We start from the raw sequence: 20183 nt of genomic DNA, 5'->3' as shown, positions 1-20183 counted from the left end.
CTGAGGTTTCCAGCTGTGTGTGGTGCAGAGCGCAGGATGTTATAGTCTGGCCCGTCACACCGATGAGTCAAACTGCCCACCATCTTGCTGCTGTCCACTACTTCCAATTAAATGTTATTTCCCCTTTTCCTTTTCCCCATAGCCGAGGGAGATCATTACACGTCAGTGCAGCAGGCTGACTCACCTCCGGACCCCACCGCCCCTCCTTGGCTCAGACCCAGAGCTCAGGTTAAAGACGAAGACGGCCCTGCGGGTGGTCCCGATGCTGACCTCGGACCTTGGCCCGCGGGCAAAGTGTTCGCCGAGGCGAGAACGGCCGTCTGGGCGGAAACGGAAGCCGGGGCAGGTGGGAAAGTCTTCGCGGAGACCGGGATCATTACGGAAACCCGTGCTTGGGCTGAAGCGGGCTGGAGGCCCGTCGACGCGGAGGAAGGGGTCCTGCCGAGCGTCCCCGGAGACCCGGAGGAGTCCTTCTCATCGGTTCTCAGCACGCTGACGGAGACGGCGGAGCTGCAGGCTCCACCAGTCAGGAAACCGTTAGGGCTGCTGTCCAAAGCTTCTTGGACCAAATCTTTGTCCTCATCATCCAAGGCTGCATCCTCCTCCACAACAAAAGCACCCTCTGTGGCCCCCACTTCTTCTCCCTCTCCCTCTCCCTCTTCCTCTTCCTCCTCTCCATCCAGTCATGCAGCAGCATCAGCCAACGTGTCTGTGGTTCTTGGAAACAACAACTCCTCCGACAACAGCAGTTTTGGTATGTAATAGCTTTTTTTTTCATAAGCAAATTAAAATGCATCAACAAAGTAATCCTTTAAGCATCAATAATTCTTATCTTTGATTTCCCACAGGCTGAAAAGGTGCTTGTTTCATTAATGAGATCCATGTTCTGTTTATAGGAAGTTTTGAAAACAAGTTGTTCTTGGGTAGAAATCAGCGACTTTATCTTTTCCTTCAAATGTTCTTTTTACCTTTTCACCCTGACAGGATGCTGTTATCAGTATAAAGTTTATTAGGAGTGTTTAAAACTCGTTGTACATCGGATAAAGTCAGCAAAAATCTGCCGTTTTAGCTGACAAAAAAAAGGAAACTGCTTTTTGTTTTTCCTTTTTCTCCTGAATTAAGGGATTTTAGAGACCGTTCTTTGATCTGTAATATTACGCTGTCTAAAAGCAAAACTTTATTTAGAAATATGAAACAAAACTGCCTTACAGTCGAGGTTACATATGATAAACCAGATAGTATTTTAAATTAATTTAAACTTTTTTCTCTGAGAACACGAGCCATGATTGGAAATTTTTCCTGACTCTGAAATTCGTCCTTTTTTTAATGTTTGGCTTTTTTCAGACTAATTAGTGTTTATTTTATCCACTCTTTTATAATGTTCGTGTCAACATCAGCTGCTTCTCCGGTAAAGTCACAGAGGTCATGTTTTTCTCAGATCCAGATCGTTTCTACTTGAATTATTAGTTATTTGAGGAGATTTTTATCTCCTAGATGTACAGAAATATTTTTTTTCATTACTGTCATCAAACTGTTTCCAGCTTCATTATCATCATGGCATCACAAACAACCATCATCATCATCATCATCATCATTTTGTCATCACCTTTATCATATTGCCATCATCACCGTCATCTTTGTTGTGCTCTTCATCCTCCATTTAATCATCGCCGCATCTCGCAGTAACATCATGAAACAGGTAATTCTTCCATGAACGTTGAGGGGAAACCGTCCGGTTGTTGCAGGTTTTAAATCTTATCACAAAGCTGATATTTGAATTCCTGATCTGGCAACGTGGAGGACCGATGGGTTAAACACACCTCTGACATTAAAGTTCCTCTCCAGAGAAAAACGTTAAATTAAATCTGCTGCTTGGAAATAACCCTTCAAGCTTCAAGGAAAGAACTCACTTTTTTATTTAAGGGTGTTTTAAATGCATCTGTTTACATCAGAGTTAAGTACGTTAGAGGCGAGGCATTGATTTGGAGGAGGGAAAACTCCGTCTGTGGTTGCAAAAAGTTAAATATACTGAAGGTCTAGTATTACTTGGAGGAATGCATATCGCCCGCTGCCTTCCATGCCAGAGTTTTAGACTAAAATCATCTTACTGTATGTCGGGAAATGGTTAGTTTAGGCCTTAAAAGCATCATGCATCATCTCATGCACCAATATAAGATGTCCCACTCAGAGTATGTGTTGTAAATGACTCAAATTTCAGCTCAGTATCTGTAAAACTGACTGAGGTAAAGTCACCATCTTGAATCGGGTCGGCTCCAAAACTTTATCAGTTGTAGACGCACATCCGGCTAATATTCCCTGAAAGTTTCATTAAATTTCATCCAGTGGTTCATGAGATGTTTGGAGAAAAGGCTGCAGACAAAAACGTGATTGCCGGGTGAATATTTAGTGAATGAAGCGACAGTAATGCAGGTGGAGGAAGTGTGCAGCTGTAAATCAGCGCCTGACCGCAGATCCGGTGAGGGAAGGGACCTGGAAGCAAACATGAGTCTGCAGGACGGAAAACGGCAAGGAATCTCTGAAGGTTTTATTTAGTAAAGCATAAAAAAATCTGAAGGAATTCACCGACTTTGGTTCAGTTTGTGAGCAGCTCATAATCATCAACCTTCTGTTGATTTCGCCAACAATGACTGCAGTGGTTCCCAAACTTTTCAGCTTTCCCCTCGTTAAAATAAAACTCCCAGAGTCAACTATTTCTGGTAGGAGTTGACAAAAATGACTATAAAGCCATCTTTAGAGCCTTATCGAACATCATATTATTATTTTTTATTCTTGTTTTCGTCGCTCTCTAACAGTTAAGGCCAAATGTGATCATTTTGAAGTTGATTTGATTTCTGTAGAAACGTCTCCAGACCTTCCCGGTTGGTGCTTCACGACCCAAACTTTAGGAACCGCTGCAGAAGGACAAATGCAGAAAAGACAGAATATCTGATGGAAAATCTGTTTCTTACTGAATGAATTACACATAAACTAAAAGGGTCAACCAAAATGTAATACCTCATTTTTTTACAACTTCTTTAGACTTTAAGTTTAATGTTTGCAAAGTTGTGCTGTAAGTATTTTGCCAAAAGACTCCTAATATATATTTTATGAACTACAGAAGAGGAAATAAAAGATGAAACACAAGAAGCAGAAAGGAGAAATGCTTAGAAATGTATTTTTACTACGTTTTTTTAAGAGGACAAGTTATTTAATTCATTATCTTGAAATAATGGTTTAATAAATTCATTTATTTTGACTTGGAGAAGCAGAGTTTCTGGATTTTAAACTGCAGCGATTTGCCTCATTTTTCTGCAAGCTGAACTCACATGTACAGTAAATCACTCTCCCTCCCCTCCCTCCTGAGGGTTCGTTAACCTGGAACTGCACTGTTTATGTTCTGGAAGTTTAAAACCATCTTTTTACCTTTGCACCATGTTCGTATTCACAGATATCAGGAAAAAACAGCTTGACTGTGTTGAGATGACAGAAAAGTCAAATCAAGAAGTTTGTTTTTAATCCATAAAACTAAAACAGCATCACCTTCACTGTCTGTTTGTTTTTATATAACTTCCAAGCAGGAGGACAAGAAGTAAAGATAGTTTTGGTGTGTTTTTGTGTCCCTGCAGAGGACTCTGTGAGCAGCCTCCCAGCCTGGGATCTGCCCACCGTCCCCGAGTCTCTGCTGTCCACGGCGGGCGACCACGACATCACGCTCCCCGCCAACGTCACCAGCCCTTTCTCCACCCATCAGTGGAACACCACCGTGCCCGCCCGTCCCAGGAACGCCACCACGGCGGCCCCGACTGCCACCTCGACGGTGCCGCTTCCCACCTCCACCTCGCCTTCGCGAAACACGAGCGAGGACTCTGCGACGGGCGACGGCCTGAAGCTGACGACGGTGGCCGTGACGACGCCCTCGACTACCGCCGTCACCGTGATGGGCGCGGAGAGGACGACGCAGGCACCGACCACGGGGAGCGCCGCGGCTTCCCCTCCGGACGCCACGGCGGCTGCTGCGAGCACGCAGGAAACAACGAGCCTCAGAGCTGCAGCGACTACAGCTCCACCTACAACAACAACCACCTCTGCAGCCCCAGTCACGCCCACTACCACGCCCACTACCACGCCCACAACGACTGTTCCCCCAACCACCACCACCACCACCACCACTCCAGCTCCAACCACCACCACCACTGCATCAACCACGACCACCACCACCACAGGAGCACCTGCCACCACTGAGCCCATCCCAGTCCAAACCACGCCTCCCCTGACAACAACCGCTCCCCCCGCCTCCACCACCAGCGCGGAGGACGTCCATCTACCCTGCAACGTCACCGAGAAGTTCTGGCTCAAAACAGGTACCGGTTTTAGAACAAGATCAACATTTTATCTGTTACTTTCAAACACAAGGAGTCCAAACGAGCACGCATATTTCAAAATAAAAGCCTAGCTTTCCTCGAAGGAATGCCTTGAATGTCAGAGTTTGAAGCTAAAATGATTTTATATCGAGAGGTGGTGGAGCTGAACCTTGTTATGAATAATTTCATGGAACAAGCGTTTGGAGAATGACTGTCAGCTACTACCAAATCAAATTTTAACTCAGCCATATTTGCTAAACTGCTAAGATTTGCAGCTTTTTTACGAGTTCAGTGATTGAAGATTGTGTTGTTCTGCCATACGGGTGTGGGGATAATAACAAGTGAGAGTTTGGATTCTTCAAAGTGGAGAAGTGATGAGCATTTAGTATCTTACCTGCAGCAGACAGCAGTTGGATTAGTCTCAGTTTGGAAAGTATAATGGAGGAGTCACCTTTTTAAGTAAAAACCTCAAAACCTTTACAGAGTTAATAGTGATTCCTTCGTTGAAAGTTTTACTCTGTTTATTTATTTATTTGTTTTTGCATCGGCTGATTATTTCCACCACAGGTTGTCCACTTTGGAACCGTTAAAGTTCATAACTAGAACACAATCTGTGGTTGGCTCTGTAGGCAAATGTCGATCATGTTCAGTTAAAAGATTCGGTGTAAAGTGTTTATCTGAGCAACAGAAGGTTACTCTTAAAAACAAACCTCTTTCCAGAGTCAGTAAGCTTCATTTCTCTGAGACTTTCTCCCTGATTCTCCAGACTTGTGTTATCCACTGCAGGTAAGATGCTGACTGCACACAACACCCCTTGGAAGAACAGTTCCTATCTCCTTAAGACGATTCTCATCGTCACTGAGCTCCTGTTAAACGTTGTTATTTGTATTTTTTGCCTCCGCAGTTTTGTCCATCGAGCTGCGCAGAAACCGTCTGGACCTGATCCTGAAGCAGAACCTGTCGAAAGGACTGAGCCACGCCCTGCAGAGAGCCCTGAACGACTCCGGCGCCAGCGCTCAGGTCCGTGTTTACTGCTTCAAACTCGGCCGATGAACGCGTTTTAGTGTCTTTTACCCAGGAGTCCTGGGAATCACTGCCATCAGGTCAGAGGTCAGAGGTCAGGTAACCGACACCTTCAGGTACAGAATTCACAGAGTGTAACCTGGCTCTGCTCAATAAGATGTTCGTGGGTGGTAACTGGAGAAGTGCTCCAAGTCGATCTAAAACACGAGACATTAAAGGCAGGGGGCAGAAAATGAGCTCGCTGCTTTGGAGATGCAGTAAAAGGTCAAAGGTCATAATCTCTGGACAGGACAATAACTGGTTAATCCAGGTTGGTGCTGCAGGTTATTGGTAAAGAGCTCAGTTAACTCTGTACCCCGGCAAAATGGCGCCCAGGTGATTTTTTTAATTTATTTTTGGCATATCCAACCTGTGAGCTCCGCCCATCCGGACCCAAAGAGTTAAATTAACCAGAGAAACTGCATTTTCTGTAAAAATGCAGCGTCAGATCTGAATGACTTCGACAAAATTTGTTGAATCGTTAACCGAGCTGTTGAAGTTAAAACAGCAGAACGGAAGCTGAGATCAGCAACATCGTAGCTAAAGGCCTAAAGGTAGCAAAACCATAGTTAAAAGCAGAATCTTAAATCTAAATGTGATAAAACTGTAGCTGAAAGCTAAAATTAGCAAGTAACAAAATGGCAATATAGTAGCTAATACAGTAGCTAAAAGCTAAAAGGAGACAAAAACAGCCAGATTTCAAAGAGGACAATGTTTTTGAAGGAATGTGTTTCTGTCGAGAAAATCTTTGTAAATAAAGTTAAATATTTCAAAAAAGTCTAAAGTTATGAGTACTAAAAGTCACAGAACATTTTAAAATGTAAGGAAGAAAATAAAAACAAGAAAACAATGCTGACTCGGCGTTCACACAGGCATAAATTAGGCAAAATTTGGTGCAAAAATCAGATGAAACTATGTTAATAAATGGTTAATAAATGGTTAATAACTGGTAATAAATGGTTAGTGACGGCCGTGGCTCGCTGAGTCAGTATAAAGAGAGAAAATGCTAAAAAAAACAGATTAATTATGATTAAATTTAGCTGTAAAGTTAGTTTTCTGAGGGGATGTTTTTGCACCTGGAGGAAACCGCAGGTGTGTCTAAATCAGAGAAATTAGTCAAGTGAAAGTTAAAGCTAAGCCTGTTTTTGTTTGTTTTTTTAACAACACGCTGATTTTTCTGCAGGCGTTAACACAAAACTCTCGTGTTAGTTGTGTAAAAACTTTGCAGCCGGAGGCGTTTACTATCAGGACCGGACCCGTCTGCTTTATTCAGCCCCGCTAACTGGAAAATAAAATAAAACAATTTGAATTTATTTATTTCTGCTTGCACTCCGGTCCGTTACACTTCCTGCAGCAGATAAAAACAGGCGATGAGTTTCACCATCCTGGGGTTTTTGTGTTTATTTTCCTGTTTGTTGATTCTTCTGCAAGTTTTTTAAGCTTCTTCTGCAGATTTTGTGCTTTTTTATTCATTCATGTATCGAAATGTTCAGCTCATTTAGGGGACGGGTGCTAAGACTTTTCAAAAGATTTAACTTTATTTAAAATAAAAATCCCCATAAATAAGACATTGAGATGTCAATTTCCATGAAAGCATTGTTCTCCTTAAAATCTGCTCTTATGATCCTTTTAGCTTTTAGCTACTATTTTGGTAATTTTATCTATTGTTTTGCAAATTTTAGCTACAGTGTTGCTCATTTTAGCGACAGTTTTGCTATTTTAGCAACAGTTTTAACTATTTTAATGACAGTTTTGCTCATTTTAGCTACAGTTTTGCTATTTTAGCAACAGTTTTGCTCATTTTAGCTACGGTTTCGCTATTTTAGCTACAGTTTTGCTCATTTTAGCTACGGTTTCGCTCATTTTAGCTACGCCTTTGCTATTTTAGTTACAGTTTCCTAATTTCAGCTAAAGTTTTGCTCATTTTAGCTACTATATTTCTCAATTTAGCTACAGTTTTGCTAATTTCAGCTACAGTTTTGCTCGTTTCAGCTATGATTTTACTAGCTGTAGCTTTTTCTCTGCTTGGTTTAAACAGTTCAGTTTGAACTTCTTTAACAAATTTCACCAAACTCTTTCAGTGTGCTGCTTTAGCTCTTTATTTTTGCAGAAAATGCTAATTTTTCTAGTTTTACTTTTGCATTCCTTGTGTTCGGCGGGTTTTCGGGGTCGTTTCCCATCGTTTTCCTGCTTCCATCATCAAACCTCATCAAGACTTTAATAAAACATTCGGACTGATGCAGAATAATTATAACCTGCTGAAAAGTCAGGCTGAGTTTAATACGTGAGAGTAACATATTTAGTTTTCCTTGCATCACATCAGTAGTTTTTTTATCGTAGGGTCGATCTCCTTCCTTTCTGTTTATCTCAATATTTACATTTCTCATGTTGCTGTCCTCCTCCGCCTCTCCGATAAGATTGCACCTTCGGCCCGAGTCGATTGATTTCCTGCCAGCCTGTCTGCCGGTCGTCCTCCTCTCTGTCCGTCCACCCGTCTCCCTTCATCTCACTCTCTGTCTGTCTTCTGTCTTCGTCCCGTCTGCTCCTTTCTATTTTTATCCAGTTGTTTTGCGAGCCGTCCCGGGGAGTGAGTCAGTGTCTCTGAGCTCCAGTCCACTTTCATCTACTCCCCCCGCCGCCGCTGCACACAAACACTCACATCCAGACACGTTCTTCAGATCCCCGTCTAATAACACCGACTTTAATGAAGTAGTAACCAAGATTAACGAGCCAAGAGGCAACAAGAAAAGGCTGCAGATCTTTAAAAGCCGGGATGAAACGGCAGAAATCCGGGGCCGTGTTGGTGAGTAAATCCCGACCGATCAGGGCGGGTTAAACAGCATGAAATTAGCATCCGAACGGGTTTAACATGTTGCACGTCTGAACGTTGTTGTTTCACATAAACGCTCCAAGGCGGCCATTTTTTACAGCTGCTGGCAGGAAGCAGAGGACTATCTAACTATCGTAGCTTTTCCAGAACCTAATAAACGTTTTAATTAGCAATTATCTGATTCCATGTATGAAAGCTAGAAGCACTCAGAGAGCCGCCACCGAGGGATTAAAGAATACTGCGATCCGGATCAAGATCTGGATCAGAGTTTAATCCAACATTTCCTGAACATTTCATCAGTTTTTACCTGATCAGACAGACAAACCAAACAGACAGAACCGGAAGCAGAAGGGTCACATGTAGGAGCAGAGAGGTTTTAACTAGAGGGTCACCTGTGACCTTTGACCCCCTGACCTTTGACTTTTGACCTTTGATCACCACCAAGCTTTAATCTCTTGTTCCATGTTTGACTTTTCCTGAAAATTTCATAACATTTTGAGTAATCTTACGGACAGACAGACAGACAGGCAGACCTACAAACACATGCACACACACACACACACACACACACACACAGACAGGCAGAGAGACAGAATAGATTTACCCATGTGTATTGGATGGGTAAGTTTGTATACTAAGCTGAGAATTGTGAAAACCTAAAAAGTTATTTTATTATTATTATTATTATTATTGTCTGTTTTTTGCTCAGTGATTAATGGATTGGAAGCTTGATGAAGAATGGATCGGCTTTCTTCTCATGAATCAATAAAATAAGATATATTATCTCCACCTGTCAGCAGAGGAGGTTGTTATTTGCTGGGTTCTGACTCCTTTAAACACGTTATTAAAAATGATCAGTAGTTAAAGGATAGGCAGATATTCTTACCAGTCGTGTAATTAAGTTATTAGAAGGAAACTGCGATGTTAAAGCATGATTAGGTTAATTATCGGCTGCTGCTGAAAGGCTAAAAGTGGAGGATGAGGTTTTCTGTCTGTTTCACGAACCGCTGGATGGACCTAACCATCGGATGTACATCTACGGCTGATTCAAGATGGCTGTCACAGCCAGCTGACGTCAGGATTGGCTGAGTGGGAAACGTTCAGACGACGTCAGATACAGAGAAACTCACAGGATGGGCTCAGGTTTCAGGACCATCTGAAAGCAGCTGTTTCTGCAGCCGATAAAACATCTGAAGGAAACATTTTATTCTCATTTGACTTTAAATGCAACATCCAAAAGCTTTTTTTTTTGTTGTTGTTTTCTAATGAAATGCAAAACCCAGAGGTGGTTTGTTGAATATGAGAACAAGTTTCTGAGCGTAGTTAATTAAAAACTAAAGAGCTGCATGAAAAACTGGGACTGAAGCTTTCTGAAAGCTGTTAGACCAAGGGCACCTGGAGTTTGAGTGAAAATTAAGCGAATTTAGTTTGATTTTTGTCGCCGCAGGGAGATAAGAGTTGAGCGGACGAGGCGGGGTGATCAGATACGGGTTTATTGAGAGGGATTGTGCAGAAGAAGGAGACGAGCCAGGAGAGGAGAGGAGAAAATGCATGTGGACAGAAAAAAAAAAAAAGAAACAACCGCAGCTACTCCGTGTGGCTGAAGGTTGAAGGGTACAGGAAGGTGGGCGGTGTAAAGTTCCAGAAATACAGCCTTTGACTCACCGCAGATGTTGTTTGTGTTTTTGTTCCAGCAGCACACAGACAGAAATCTGACTATCCAAGGCCTGAGCTAAAAACATGGCCTTTGGGCAGATCTGAGGAGAAACCAAAGACCATAAATATTTATATTCCCATGCATATGTCTTTTAAAACCCAGAGATCAAATCTGAGACGTTTGTATCAGAAAGAGAAGCTTGGAGCTCGTTTCACCTGTTAGCACCGTTTCTTCTGACTCTTTGATACGAGACGCAGGATGCTCCAGATAAACAAGCACCGACATGGTTTTTATCTCTGCGTGCTTTGAATACAGACGTAAATGGAGCGTTTTTTGTCTTCCTGTCTTCCTGTCTCTGTCCCAGGTGGAGCGAGACGACTGCGGCCCCCACAACGTGACTCTGGGTTACTACGTGACCAGCGGGAAAACCGTCTACGTCTCCTCCCTGGTGGTGGAAGCGCTGAACGTTTACGGCTTTGACAAGCTGCTGTCCGACATCCGGCAGCACACCCCATCGGTGAAGGCGGTCCTGGTTCCCGTGGCGACCTGGACGCCTGCCCCAAAGTTTCACCTGCAGCTCAAAACAGGTGAGAGCGGAGACACGCGTTTGTTTTTCCGTTCGTGGTTTCCTTTTTGAAATCTCACCATGTCTACAGTTTTGCTGACGTTAGCTTTTAACTACAATTTGACTAATTTTAGCTTGTAGCTATGGTTTTCCTTATTTTAGCTTTTAGCTACAGTTCTGCTAGTTTGATCATTTAGCTGCTGTTCTGCTTGTTTTAGCTTCTAACGATTCAGTTTCAGCTTCCTAAACAAACTCCAGCAGTCATTCGGTGCTCAGCATTCACTCTGCATTTTAGCAGAAAACGATATTTTTTTGTGTGTTTAATCTACGACTTAAAACCTCAGCCGAACCGTCCTGATTGTGGCTTCTCGATGCAGAAACTGGGCGATGAGTGAAAGAGACGAGCCGAAGCGGAGGGTGAAATTATGAGCTGGAAGACAAATCCACTGAGAGTACAAAACGGGGGGGACACAAGGGAGGAGTGGAGCAGAAACAAAATTAGAAAATTGTGATTACATGTCGGCTTCCCTGCTCCTCCTCTTTGATATCCTGAATCCCATTCACTCCGCTGTGGTTGTGGAGCAAAGACAAATCGGCCCATTCACTTCGTCAGCCTCTTAAGCCTCTAAAAACACATTTCTGAACCCACAGATTTAGATTTGGTTTTGTTGGAGCGAGGGAAATTAACAGATTGTTAATGAAAGGATGCGATCTCCGGCTGGAATAATTAACTTTACAATAAATTCTTGTTTTTTTAAAGTAACCAGACAAGTTTAGGGGATTCAGCCACTGTCTGATGATGCTCCTACGGTCGTCACGTGGCAGAAAAAAAGCACCGGCTGGGAGTTCACTTTTGTGAACTGGACTGATTTGTTGTGTTTCTTTTTTTCCTGTCAAGTTCTGACTCTTGGCGGTGCGGTAACCTTCACAATCACTGGATGTGCACATTGGTGCATGTGGGAACGGGAAGAACGCCACTGAATAAATCATAAAAGCCTCCCATGAAGAGAAAGAATAAAACCCGGTGTCCACCTTTCCTCACACTGCTCAGAAAACTCCAGTCAAATCTTCACAGCTTGATTTTTTTTGCTCTGCTGTTGTTGAAGAGGTCCTGGAAAGTGGAAGAAAATACTAAAAACACTAAAAGTTACTGTTCTAAACCAAACCAAAACTGCTGCAAAGATTCTGCACAGCGCACACACCTGCTGTTAACAATAACATTGATTTACAACCGGTTTAAACATTTTCTTTTCTAGTTTTTGTGTTTATATATTAATGTACATTGACAACAATGATATTGTTTTTCTCAGTGTTGGGTTCATCACAGTGCATTTTCAGGGGGTTAATTAGAAAAACTAAGGGGTTGACCAAACCCAAGGAGGGGCGGAGGTCGTCCCCCCGAAAAAAATGAAATTTAAAGCATCAGAAAAACATTTTCTTTGCAGTTGGAACAAGGCTGGGAGGGTGTTTGAAGGTTTCAGATGAAGAATTCATTTAGCCGAGACCAGGAAGTGTCTCCCAGGGCAGCAAACCTGAAGGAAGTCGGTGCAAAAAAGTAGATTTGAATAAAAACATATTGACTGGAGATTTGAAACAGAATCAGCCGCTCTTTTCTCGGACATTAAGCTGTCATCCAATCGACCAATCAGAAGCCTCGGCAGATAAATAAAATCTCGTCCAATCGGTTGCGGTGTTGCTTTCTTGCTCAAAGATGGCTGCGCCCATGGATCGACAAAAAAAGGGTCAAAAACAAACTCGGGGAGGAAGAAAATCACCATTTATTGTGAATAGAATTACATTTGTAACACAGGGAAACGTTTACAAAACATTTTTGGTCAATTAGCGAAAAACAAACCGGCTGAATGAAGGATTTTAATCCGGCAGTTTCTACTTTCAACTAAAACGGCTGTTAGAAACCTGTTGTCTTCAGCACCAGCTGAATTGAGCGAAGTGATGCAGTCAGAGCTCCTCCGACGTTAGAACAGCACCAGCAAAAAATCCATCACTGGGATCTTCAGCTCATTAACCAGAAATACCTTCACCAGTTTGCATAAGATTACCAACCGGGTCAGCCAGGCGTCGAGCTGCACTCATCGGCACCACGTTGTTTGGATTTAGGTCAGAATATCGGTCCAGTTTTCTTTTAAACAAAGGATCAAGATGGACAGAGGGCAGCTGTGGGAGACGGATGGAGACAACATTAATAACATCCTCCATAATCTGCTGATGGACTCAATATTGTTTATTCCCGGGCCGCGCCTCCCCAGTGTAGAGCTGCTGATCGACAGCTACTCGTTTTTTTTTTTCTCATTCCAGACAGGCGATAATCCTCTTCCTCTGCCCTGCTGCTCAGGTTCATTGTTCACACAAACATGCTTCTACTTTTATTAATGCAGACATAAAAGACTCCATAACGTTTCCCAACATCCCACCTTCAAAGTTCAGGCCTGATATCAGATACCATTAATGTTTTTTTGTTGCTAAAGATGCATTACAATCTCAGACAAATTAAACAAATCCACATATAGTTTAATCCAAAACATCCAAATACAAATCCAGTGTCATTCCGTCCATTTCAGTTCGGTTATCTTCCAAATTTAATTCAGATTCAGTAACATTATTAATGCCAAAAAGGCATTTTTAATGAATCATCAAATCTCTTAATTAAGATTAAACATTTTAAACTGCTGGTTAAGATTCCCAGTCATCCAAGTCATGGTGAATCCCCCAAAATATATATGTTTAAAAAAGAAAACAGCTTCTATTCTGTAGCTGAAGATGTTTTAAGGTGCCGCTGTGGGTCATGTTTATGTAGATATATTTATTATATCAAACATTATGGTGCACTTTGTATCTTATGAGATGGTAAAAAACACAGTGGGAACAAATGCAAAGTGAATTTATTTGCAAAAATATCCACCCTGCTTGAGACTTTAAAGCTCTCCAGCTTCCAGACGGTATCAATAATGCATGTTTTTTTTTTCCCCCCCTTCCTTCATGCCTGATTTCCAGTGCTGAGATTTGTTGGACCAACAGACAACATCTACTCCTGCAGTTTTGTCCAGATGTTGGAGCAGCGGCTGGAGAACGCCTTCGACGAGGCCCAGGATAAAGTTCTGGAGACCTACAACCGGCTCACCGTGGAGGTACCGGAAGATGTCTTTTTTTTTCTCAAATGGGCTCAGATTAGCACCAGATTAGCATGCTAATCAGATTTATAATGCAGCTGCTTCCTGCAGCATGCTGACTCCATCGTGGCCGTTTCTTTTTGCACGGTGGAAACTTGTAAGCAGTCAGACGGCTACAACTGACAAGTCACATCGCTTCTATTTATACAGACAAACAGCTCATTTATCTCCTTTATTGTTGCCTGCTCTCAAAAGACAAAAGGTGTGTCTGTGTGTATATCTGTTAGCAAAATATCTCATGAACCACTCGGCAGATTTTAATCACTGTGTGTTCATCTAAACCGTCAACCTTAGCAAACAAAAATCTCCATAATTCAGTCATTTTTGCATATATTGACATAGAATTTTGTGTGGTAGTAGCTGAGACTGATCCCCAACACATATTGTAACCAAGAAATCAGACTCGTAATATTTAATCAGATTTCACTTATTGTTGTTTTCAAGGTTTGACCCAAACAGCTGCAACACGAGATTATCTTAATTTAAAGCTCTGTCCTGAAACTTGGCGTCCTTTTACGATTTCTTTCTTTTAATCTCTTCGTCTCTGCCTGTCAGGATGCTCTTATGACTGCAGGACACATTTTGCACGCGCGCACACACTCATAATCAAAAAAGTAGGTCTCAACAAGCAGCCGCAGATATACTGTGGGGTCCATTCATAATTCATCCTCTGAAATATTAACACTCACAGAGGAATGTGAGGAGAATTTCTAGCATCTCGTACCATCATCCACTGAGTTGCACTCCATCTGGAGCACTAGGCTCTTATTATAAAGAGAATTAAACGTGTCCGCCTCAGCATTCTTTGACATTTGATAGCCTCAGATTTGTTTCTTTTGTCTTCAGATCCAGAGCGTGTCCCAGGAGCCCGGCTCCCCCTCCGTGTCCCTGGTTTACGTGGTGAAAAACCAAGACGCGGTTCTTAACGGGACCATATCCAGCGGGCTCCTCAACCAGCTGACCGCAGAGCTGGTGGGGTACTTCCTGTTCTACCCGCCGCTGGTCATCGCTGAGCGTAAGCACAGATTTAAGTTCTCCTAATGCTAACAGGGTCTGTGGTGTTTAGGACGCATTTTGATCCTGAATTTGTTCCGGATGACACCAGATTAAATATTATTGCAACTTAATCAAACTTTCAGAACGTATCAGTCCAATTCATGGTCGCCACAGCGAAGTGACCTTAGAAAACGGAAAAGTGGCTCTAACTCAGTCAGTTTTACAGATACGGAGCTAAAACTTGGCGTGGTAGTAGCTGAGAGTCATCCACAACACATATAAGCAATTATCAGACCCTCCAGGATTTCGCGATGTTGCGAACGCAACTATTAACGCAAAATCAAGCAAACCCCTCGAAATCGCAACTTTCCTGCAACTTTAACCCAATATTTATTATTTCTAAAGGGATTCGCCACCGTTTCTGCGGTCTAGTCTCTTCTTTGTGGGTTTGTGTAGCGTGGAATACAAAATAACCCCAAATAACTCAGGAAGAAGACACGTGACGTCACTTCCTGTTAACATCAGAATGCCGGGAGCGTGCAGGAGCAGCGACCGAAGCCAAAATGTGCGCTAATGCTTCACATTTGCCCACAAAGATTTCAGCAAACCAGTTTCCTCCCCAGCTGCAGCTGTTTTGCACGTCCTGCAGTGTAATCATGGAACATAAACGCATCGACAAACACTTTGTGTCTGCAAAACATGTGAGGAGAGCTGCAGACCAGGGACAATCCAGAAATGAATGTCAGTTTAGAAGCTATCAAAGTTCTCAAATAAAGCACCTTTTGAGAATGTCAATGTTTGTTGGGAATTATCTACAGAACTAGGAAGTATTTTTGGTTTAGATATTAAAAGTTGTGGTTTTTTACTGATTGTATTCAAAAACAAATCACAACTTTTAGGAAAATGCTCCGCGAAATCAGGCATTTTAGCCGCAACAATCACAAAAAATGCCCGTGAAATCCTGGAGGGACTGAATAATAAAACAAAGCAAAACAACTGTAAGTTGTTGATTTTAGTCTAAAGCTCCAACATGAAAGGCGACGGCGGGCGATGTGCATTCCTTCAAGGAATGCCGGGCCTTTTATTAGTTTTATTTTTTCTGTCTGGGTTTCTCCATCACCCTTAACTCCAGAGAACCAGCGAGTCCTCTGGAGGAACGATGCATGATTCATGGCTCAGCATATGTTTGACCCGCTTCTCCAGGGAGGGAAACCAGGATTACTTGAAGTGGAGTTAGCGGAGAAGACGCTCAGACTACGCTTTGAACCTCAGCTCGGTCGGCGCCCGTGATTTAACCGTCACTAATTGCTGTTATCGAATGGACTTTGAAGAAATCTCAGCCAGGATTAGATGAAATTAAGTCCTTCCAGGCTCTGAGGGAGGAAGGCAGAAGATGTTATGTTATAGAACAAAGTGTTTTTCTTTATTCTGAAATAATGTGACACACAGTCAGCACCGGTGGGTTTTAGAATTAGACTAAAACACCAACATTAGCTCTTCAGACACTGAGGGTTCTTCTAAGCTTTTATTTCACACCTTTAACTCTGTCTTCCCACCTACGTTAAACACTACAGCCGGTCGGTGACACCAGAACAAGAAACACGGCAGCATCAAACGTCAAAAAGTGTCAAATGAACGTGTGACTTTTACTTCATTATGAAATAATGAACCGAGGTTAGAGAAATAACACAAGGTCTGTCTGAATTTTAGCAGGTCTGACAAACTAAAACTAAAAGCACATTTAGAGTCTTAATTGTTTCTTTTTGAACGCATCAATTATCTGTTCTGACAGATGTTATATTGTTTTATTTGGTTCCAGATATTCAAAGTAAGCGAGGCCACATGAGCTCTGTTTGCATCCCACTCCTGCCTCTGATGCCATCTGGGAGATTTATTTATTTATTTTTTTTATTTTTTTAAACGGGCAAACAGCTACAGAGCGCCAATCATCTCCGCCTGGCCCTGGGTGATCTGTTGTCCGTTTCTCCCCCCCGAATGAGCTAATTTTAGCCCGTTGAGATTAGATTAGTATCTGTCTGTGTGCCCACTCAACACCCAAAGGGCTCGAACAACAAGCCTTCGCACAAATCACGTCCAAACCCTGCCTGCTCTCCTGAAAAACGCCGTTTTATTTAATTTTTTTATTTTCCCTTCGCGTTTTAAGAAGGAGATGATGGAGGGTGTGAATAAACGAGCACATCGGTGTTTTAATGGTGAACAGTGAGAGGTAAATCTGCGTATTTTGTTCCGAAGTAAGCAGGAGAAACGACTCGAGTGGAGTTCTTTCTTATCTTCTCAGCTCCCGACACGACTCCAACTCATGTGCTGCGTAATTAAGAAGACAAACTACTGCAGCCTGTTTTCCCCGGTCCTGTCAGACACCATCAGTTATTTTATTTTTTTTAGATAAAGCTGCAAAACACAAATTTAATTAGCTTCCAGGGGGACGGGCGTATCTGCGGGTGAAAACTTTGATGTTCTTCTGATGTTTGACGAAAATTCGTCATATTAGAGTTTAAACAGCGTGATTGAGAAGCAGAGGACATTTATTTTATCTGTTTATTCCACAGTTTGGCTGCAGATGGGTATCCATAATGTAGATGTAGTTTTTTGTTTACATTTTAATGTTTAGAATGAACAGAAGTGTTGATTACAGATTCTTAAATACCTGAAAGTATCTTCTCATTAATTAAAGAAAGAAAGAATGTATATCATGCTGAGAAAGTTATAGCCACTGCTACTACACCAAAGTTCAGCTTAATATCTGTACATTTTACTGAGTTGTAGCCATTTTAGTGTTTGCTAACGTCAGTTGGCTGTAGCAGCCATCTTGGATTGGGGCGTAAATTCCATCTCATTATTGGGGGGGACAATAAACAAGAAAATTTCTTAAGAACAATTTTGTTACAGTGAAATGTAATGCAAAATGTAGAGGGAAACTTATCCAAACATGCAAATACTAGACAGAATAATCAGTAATAATATTGATTTAAATGGCATGCATTTAGTAGTCTTAATAGTAATCAGTACAATAGTGTCAGTAATTTTCTTATGAATTAAGGCATTTATTAAAAATATTAAAAATATTACCCCCCCCTCCACGTTTCAAACGTTTAGGGAGCTAAATATGATCGAGATATTTGCCAGCTTGCTTCAACTAAAATGCTGGAATTTGATAAACTGCTGTGTTGCACCACATAAACCAAAATTATTATAATTATATAATTAACCCTCTGGGGTCTAGGGGGAAACTGGACGTTTTTGGACTATTTTAAATTTCCTTCATATTTCACCCTAAAAGTGGTTAAACCTGCCATGTTTGGAGTCATTTTTTTCAGTAATATTTTTGTTTTGTCCTACACAAAAGACCTAAAATCACACAAAAAACAAAATCTGAGTGGAAAATTCTTAGTTTTTTTACTGTAAAAACCACAAACATACTTAATGAAATGTTTTTACAATTTAGAATGGAAATATAATCATTAATATTCATAAACACATGAACAAATTGAGCAAACAACAAAGTTATATACACTTTAAAATGTTGGAGGGTGGGCGATTATGAGATTTTCATTTATAAAAGTATCCAATGGAAACAATAGTTTTGTTTTATTCCTCTTTATGTAACGCTTCGACAGTGGAGAAGATAAAACTTGTTGCTTCTTTTTAAAAATCAGATCTTGCGTTTGTTTCATGATCAGACGCCTTCAGCCTCCGAGTTTGTGATCGAATTACAGAATGAAATTTCCCGGCAGCCACGTCGATGAGTTAACGCAGCAGATTCATCGGAGCGTCGAACAGATTTCCCAAAGAGCAGCGAGGGAGCCTTCACACTCCGGTGCCGTTTGTCTCAAGCGTTTATTTGAGCTCGTTGGGTTTAGGAGGAAGGAGGCGGTGGGTCTGAACGCGCTCACGTCCTGCTCCGACCCGGCGTTCTGCAGACGGACGTCTCCGAGGAGTTCGAAGACAGAATGTGAAACCTGGACTGTAAGGAAGGATAAATACTGCGGGACACAGAGCGGCGCTGAAGGGTGTGATGATGTGTGTTTGAGACATAAGGAGACAGCTGAGAGGACAGAAACGCAGCAGTTTCTGATGGGTTTAAAATTACAGGAGATTGAGACATACTGGTAGAAATACTGAGGTTTGGGGAAGATAGAAACTGTAATAAAACCATTATTCATTCAGACATAAATAAACTCCTGATCTGTAATCTTATAGATCTTATATACCACCTTAATTCCAAAAACCTTAGGTTGTTGTAGAAAATGTAAATAAAAACTGAATGCAAGGAACTCGTATTTTGTTCACACTAGAGCAGAGCAGAAACATGAGAAGGATTTTTTGAAGATATGCAGTGTTTCGAAGGCTAATTCTGAATAATGATTGATGAAATGATTTAATTTCCTGTCTCTTTATTTGTCTGCAGCCCTCGAATATCATAATCTCAACACATCGGCAGCGACCAGGATCTACTGGGTGATCACAGGTAAACTCCTCGCTCGCTCGACGGGGTGATCGGCAGTCACCGAGCGCCGCATCGATCCGACAAAACAGCAGTTAGTTAAGTGCTTTGTGCACGTCGTAGTGCAGTTCAGCAGAATTGTGTGTGTGTGTGTGTGTTTTCCTGTCCTCCGACCCTTTTTGTTCCGTGTTTCTCTGCTCCCTGGACGTTTGCGCTCGGGGTCTCTTTAGCAGCTCCGTTCCTGAGAATTGATGTATAATTCAGAGCTTCCTGACTGGGGCGGAGGGGGATCGCTTCACATCACGTCACGTCACTGACGGGTGTGTGTGTGTGTGATGGCCCGTAGTAAGGGGGCACCTGTGATAGAGACTCTGTAAAAGGTTTCAGGGATGAGCAGCGACCATCATCATTGATTTATCTTCCCTCCCATCTTTGTTTACGTTTCTTTATATTACTTCCATCGACCTCTTCTTTGGTTTTTGTCTGCCCGAACGCCTCTCCCACTGTCTCTTCTCGCCTCTTCTTGCAGTGATCCAGGACGTGGACGGCTCCTCCCTGGAGGCCAACTACCAGAGCTTCGCCAGCCTGATGGAGCAGCGGCTGGCCGAGCTTTTCCTGGTGGCTGGCAGGCAGGGCTCACGGACGGCCAGGTCCCGGCGGGCCACGACTGTGGGCAGCTACACCGTGCAGGTCCGTAGGAGTGGACTTTTTTTGTTTGGTGTGTAGATAAAGATTGTGTTAACTCTGTTTCTACCCCCTGGCCCTTTAATTTGAAATCACAGGTGGTAGGGGTTAAATCAATTCCTCCAGGATATCGAGGGCATTTTCCTAAAAGCTGCATTTTTTTTTTTACTAAAATCAGTAAACAACCATAACTTTTAATATATAAACCAAAAATATTTCCTAGTTTTGTAAGATAATTACCAACAAAAGGTGCTTTATTTGAGAACTTTGATAGCTTCTAAACTGACATTCATGAGCATTTCTGGATTGTCCCTGGTCTGCAGCTCTCCTCACATGTTTTGCAGACACAAAGTGTTTGTCGATGCGTTTATGTTC

General features: G+C 42.2%; 1 protein-coding gene across 2 annotated transcripts in view; it reads left to right on the top strand.

Moving 5' to 3' along the window:
• Positions 1–20183, top strand: part of kiaa1549la (KIAA1549-like a) — a 104646-nt gene that overhangs the window by 34918 nt on the left and 49545 nt on the right. The window contains exons 2-9 of one of the 2 annotated variants that reach the window (XM_017428933.3): positions 143–754; positions 3627–4361; positions 5266–5381; positions 10275–10497; positions 13488–13621; positions 14510–14678; positions 19089–19148; positions 19654–19814. In XM_017428933.3, the coding sequence (XP_017284422.1) occupies positions 143–754; positions 3627–4361; positions 5266–5381; positions 10275–10497; positions 13488–13621; positions 14510–14678; positions 19089–19148; positions 19654–19814 (2210 nt within the window). The remainder of the gene's footprint in view (positions 1–142; positions 755–3626; positions 4362–5265; positions 5382–10274; positions 10498–13487; positions 13622–14509; positions 14679–19088; positions 19149–19653; positions 19815–20183) is intronic. The other variant, XM_037978346.1, reaches the window with a different exon arrangement.

Source organism: Kryptolebias marmoratus, linkage group LG11, assembly GCF_001649575.2.
Source record: "Kryptolebias marmoratus isolate JLee-2015 linkage group LG11, ASM164957v2, whole genome shotgun sequence".
Classification (NCBI taxonomy): Eukaryota; Metazoa; Chordata; class Actinopteri; order Cyprinodontiformes; family Rivulidae; genus Kryptolebias; species Kryptolebias marmoratus.
Note: the sequence above shows the minus strand (reverse complement) of the source record. Positions and strands in the feature narration are given on the sequence as shown.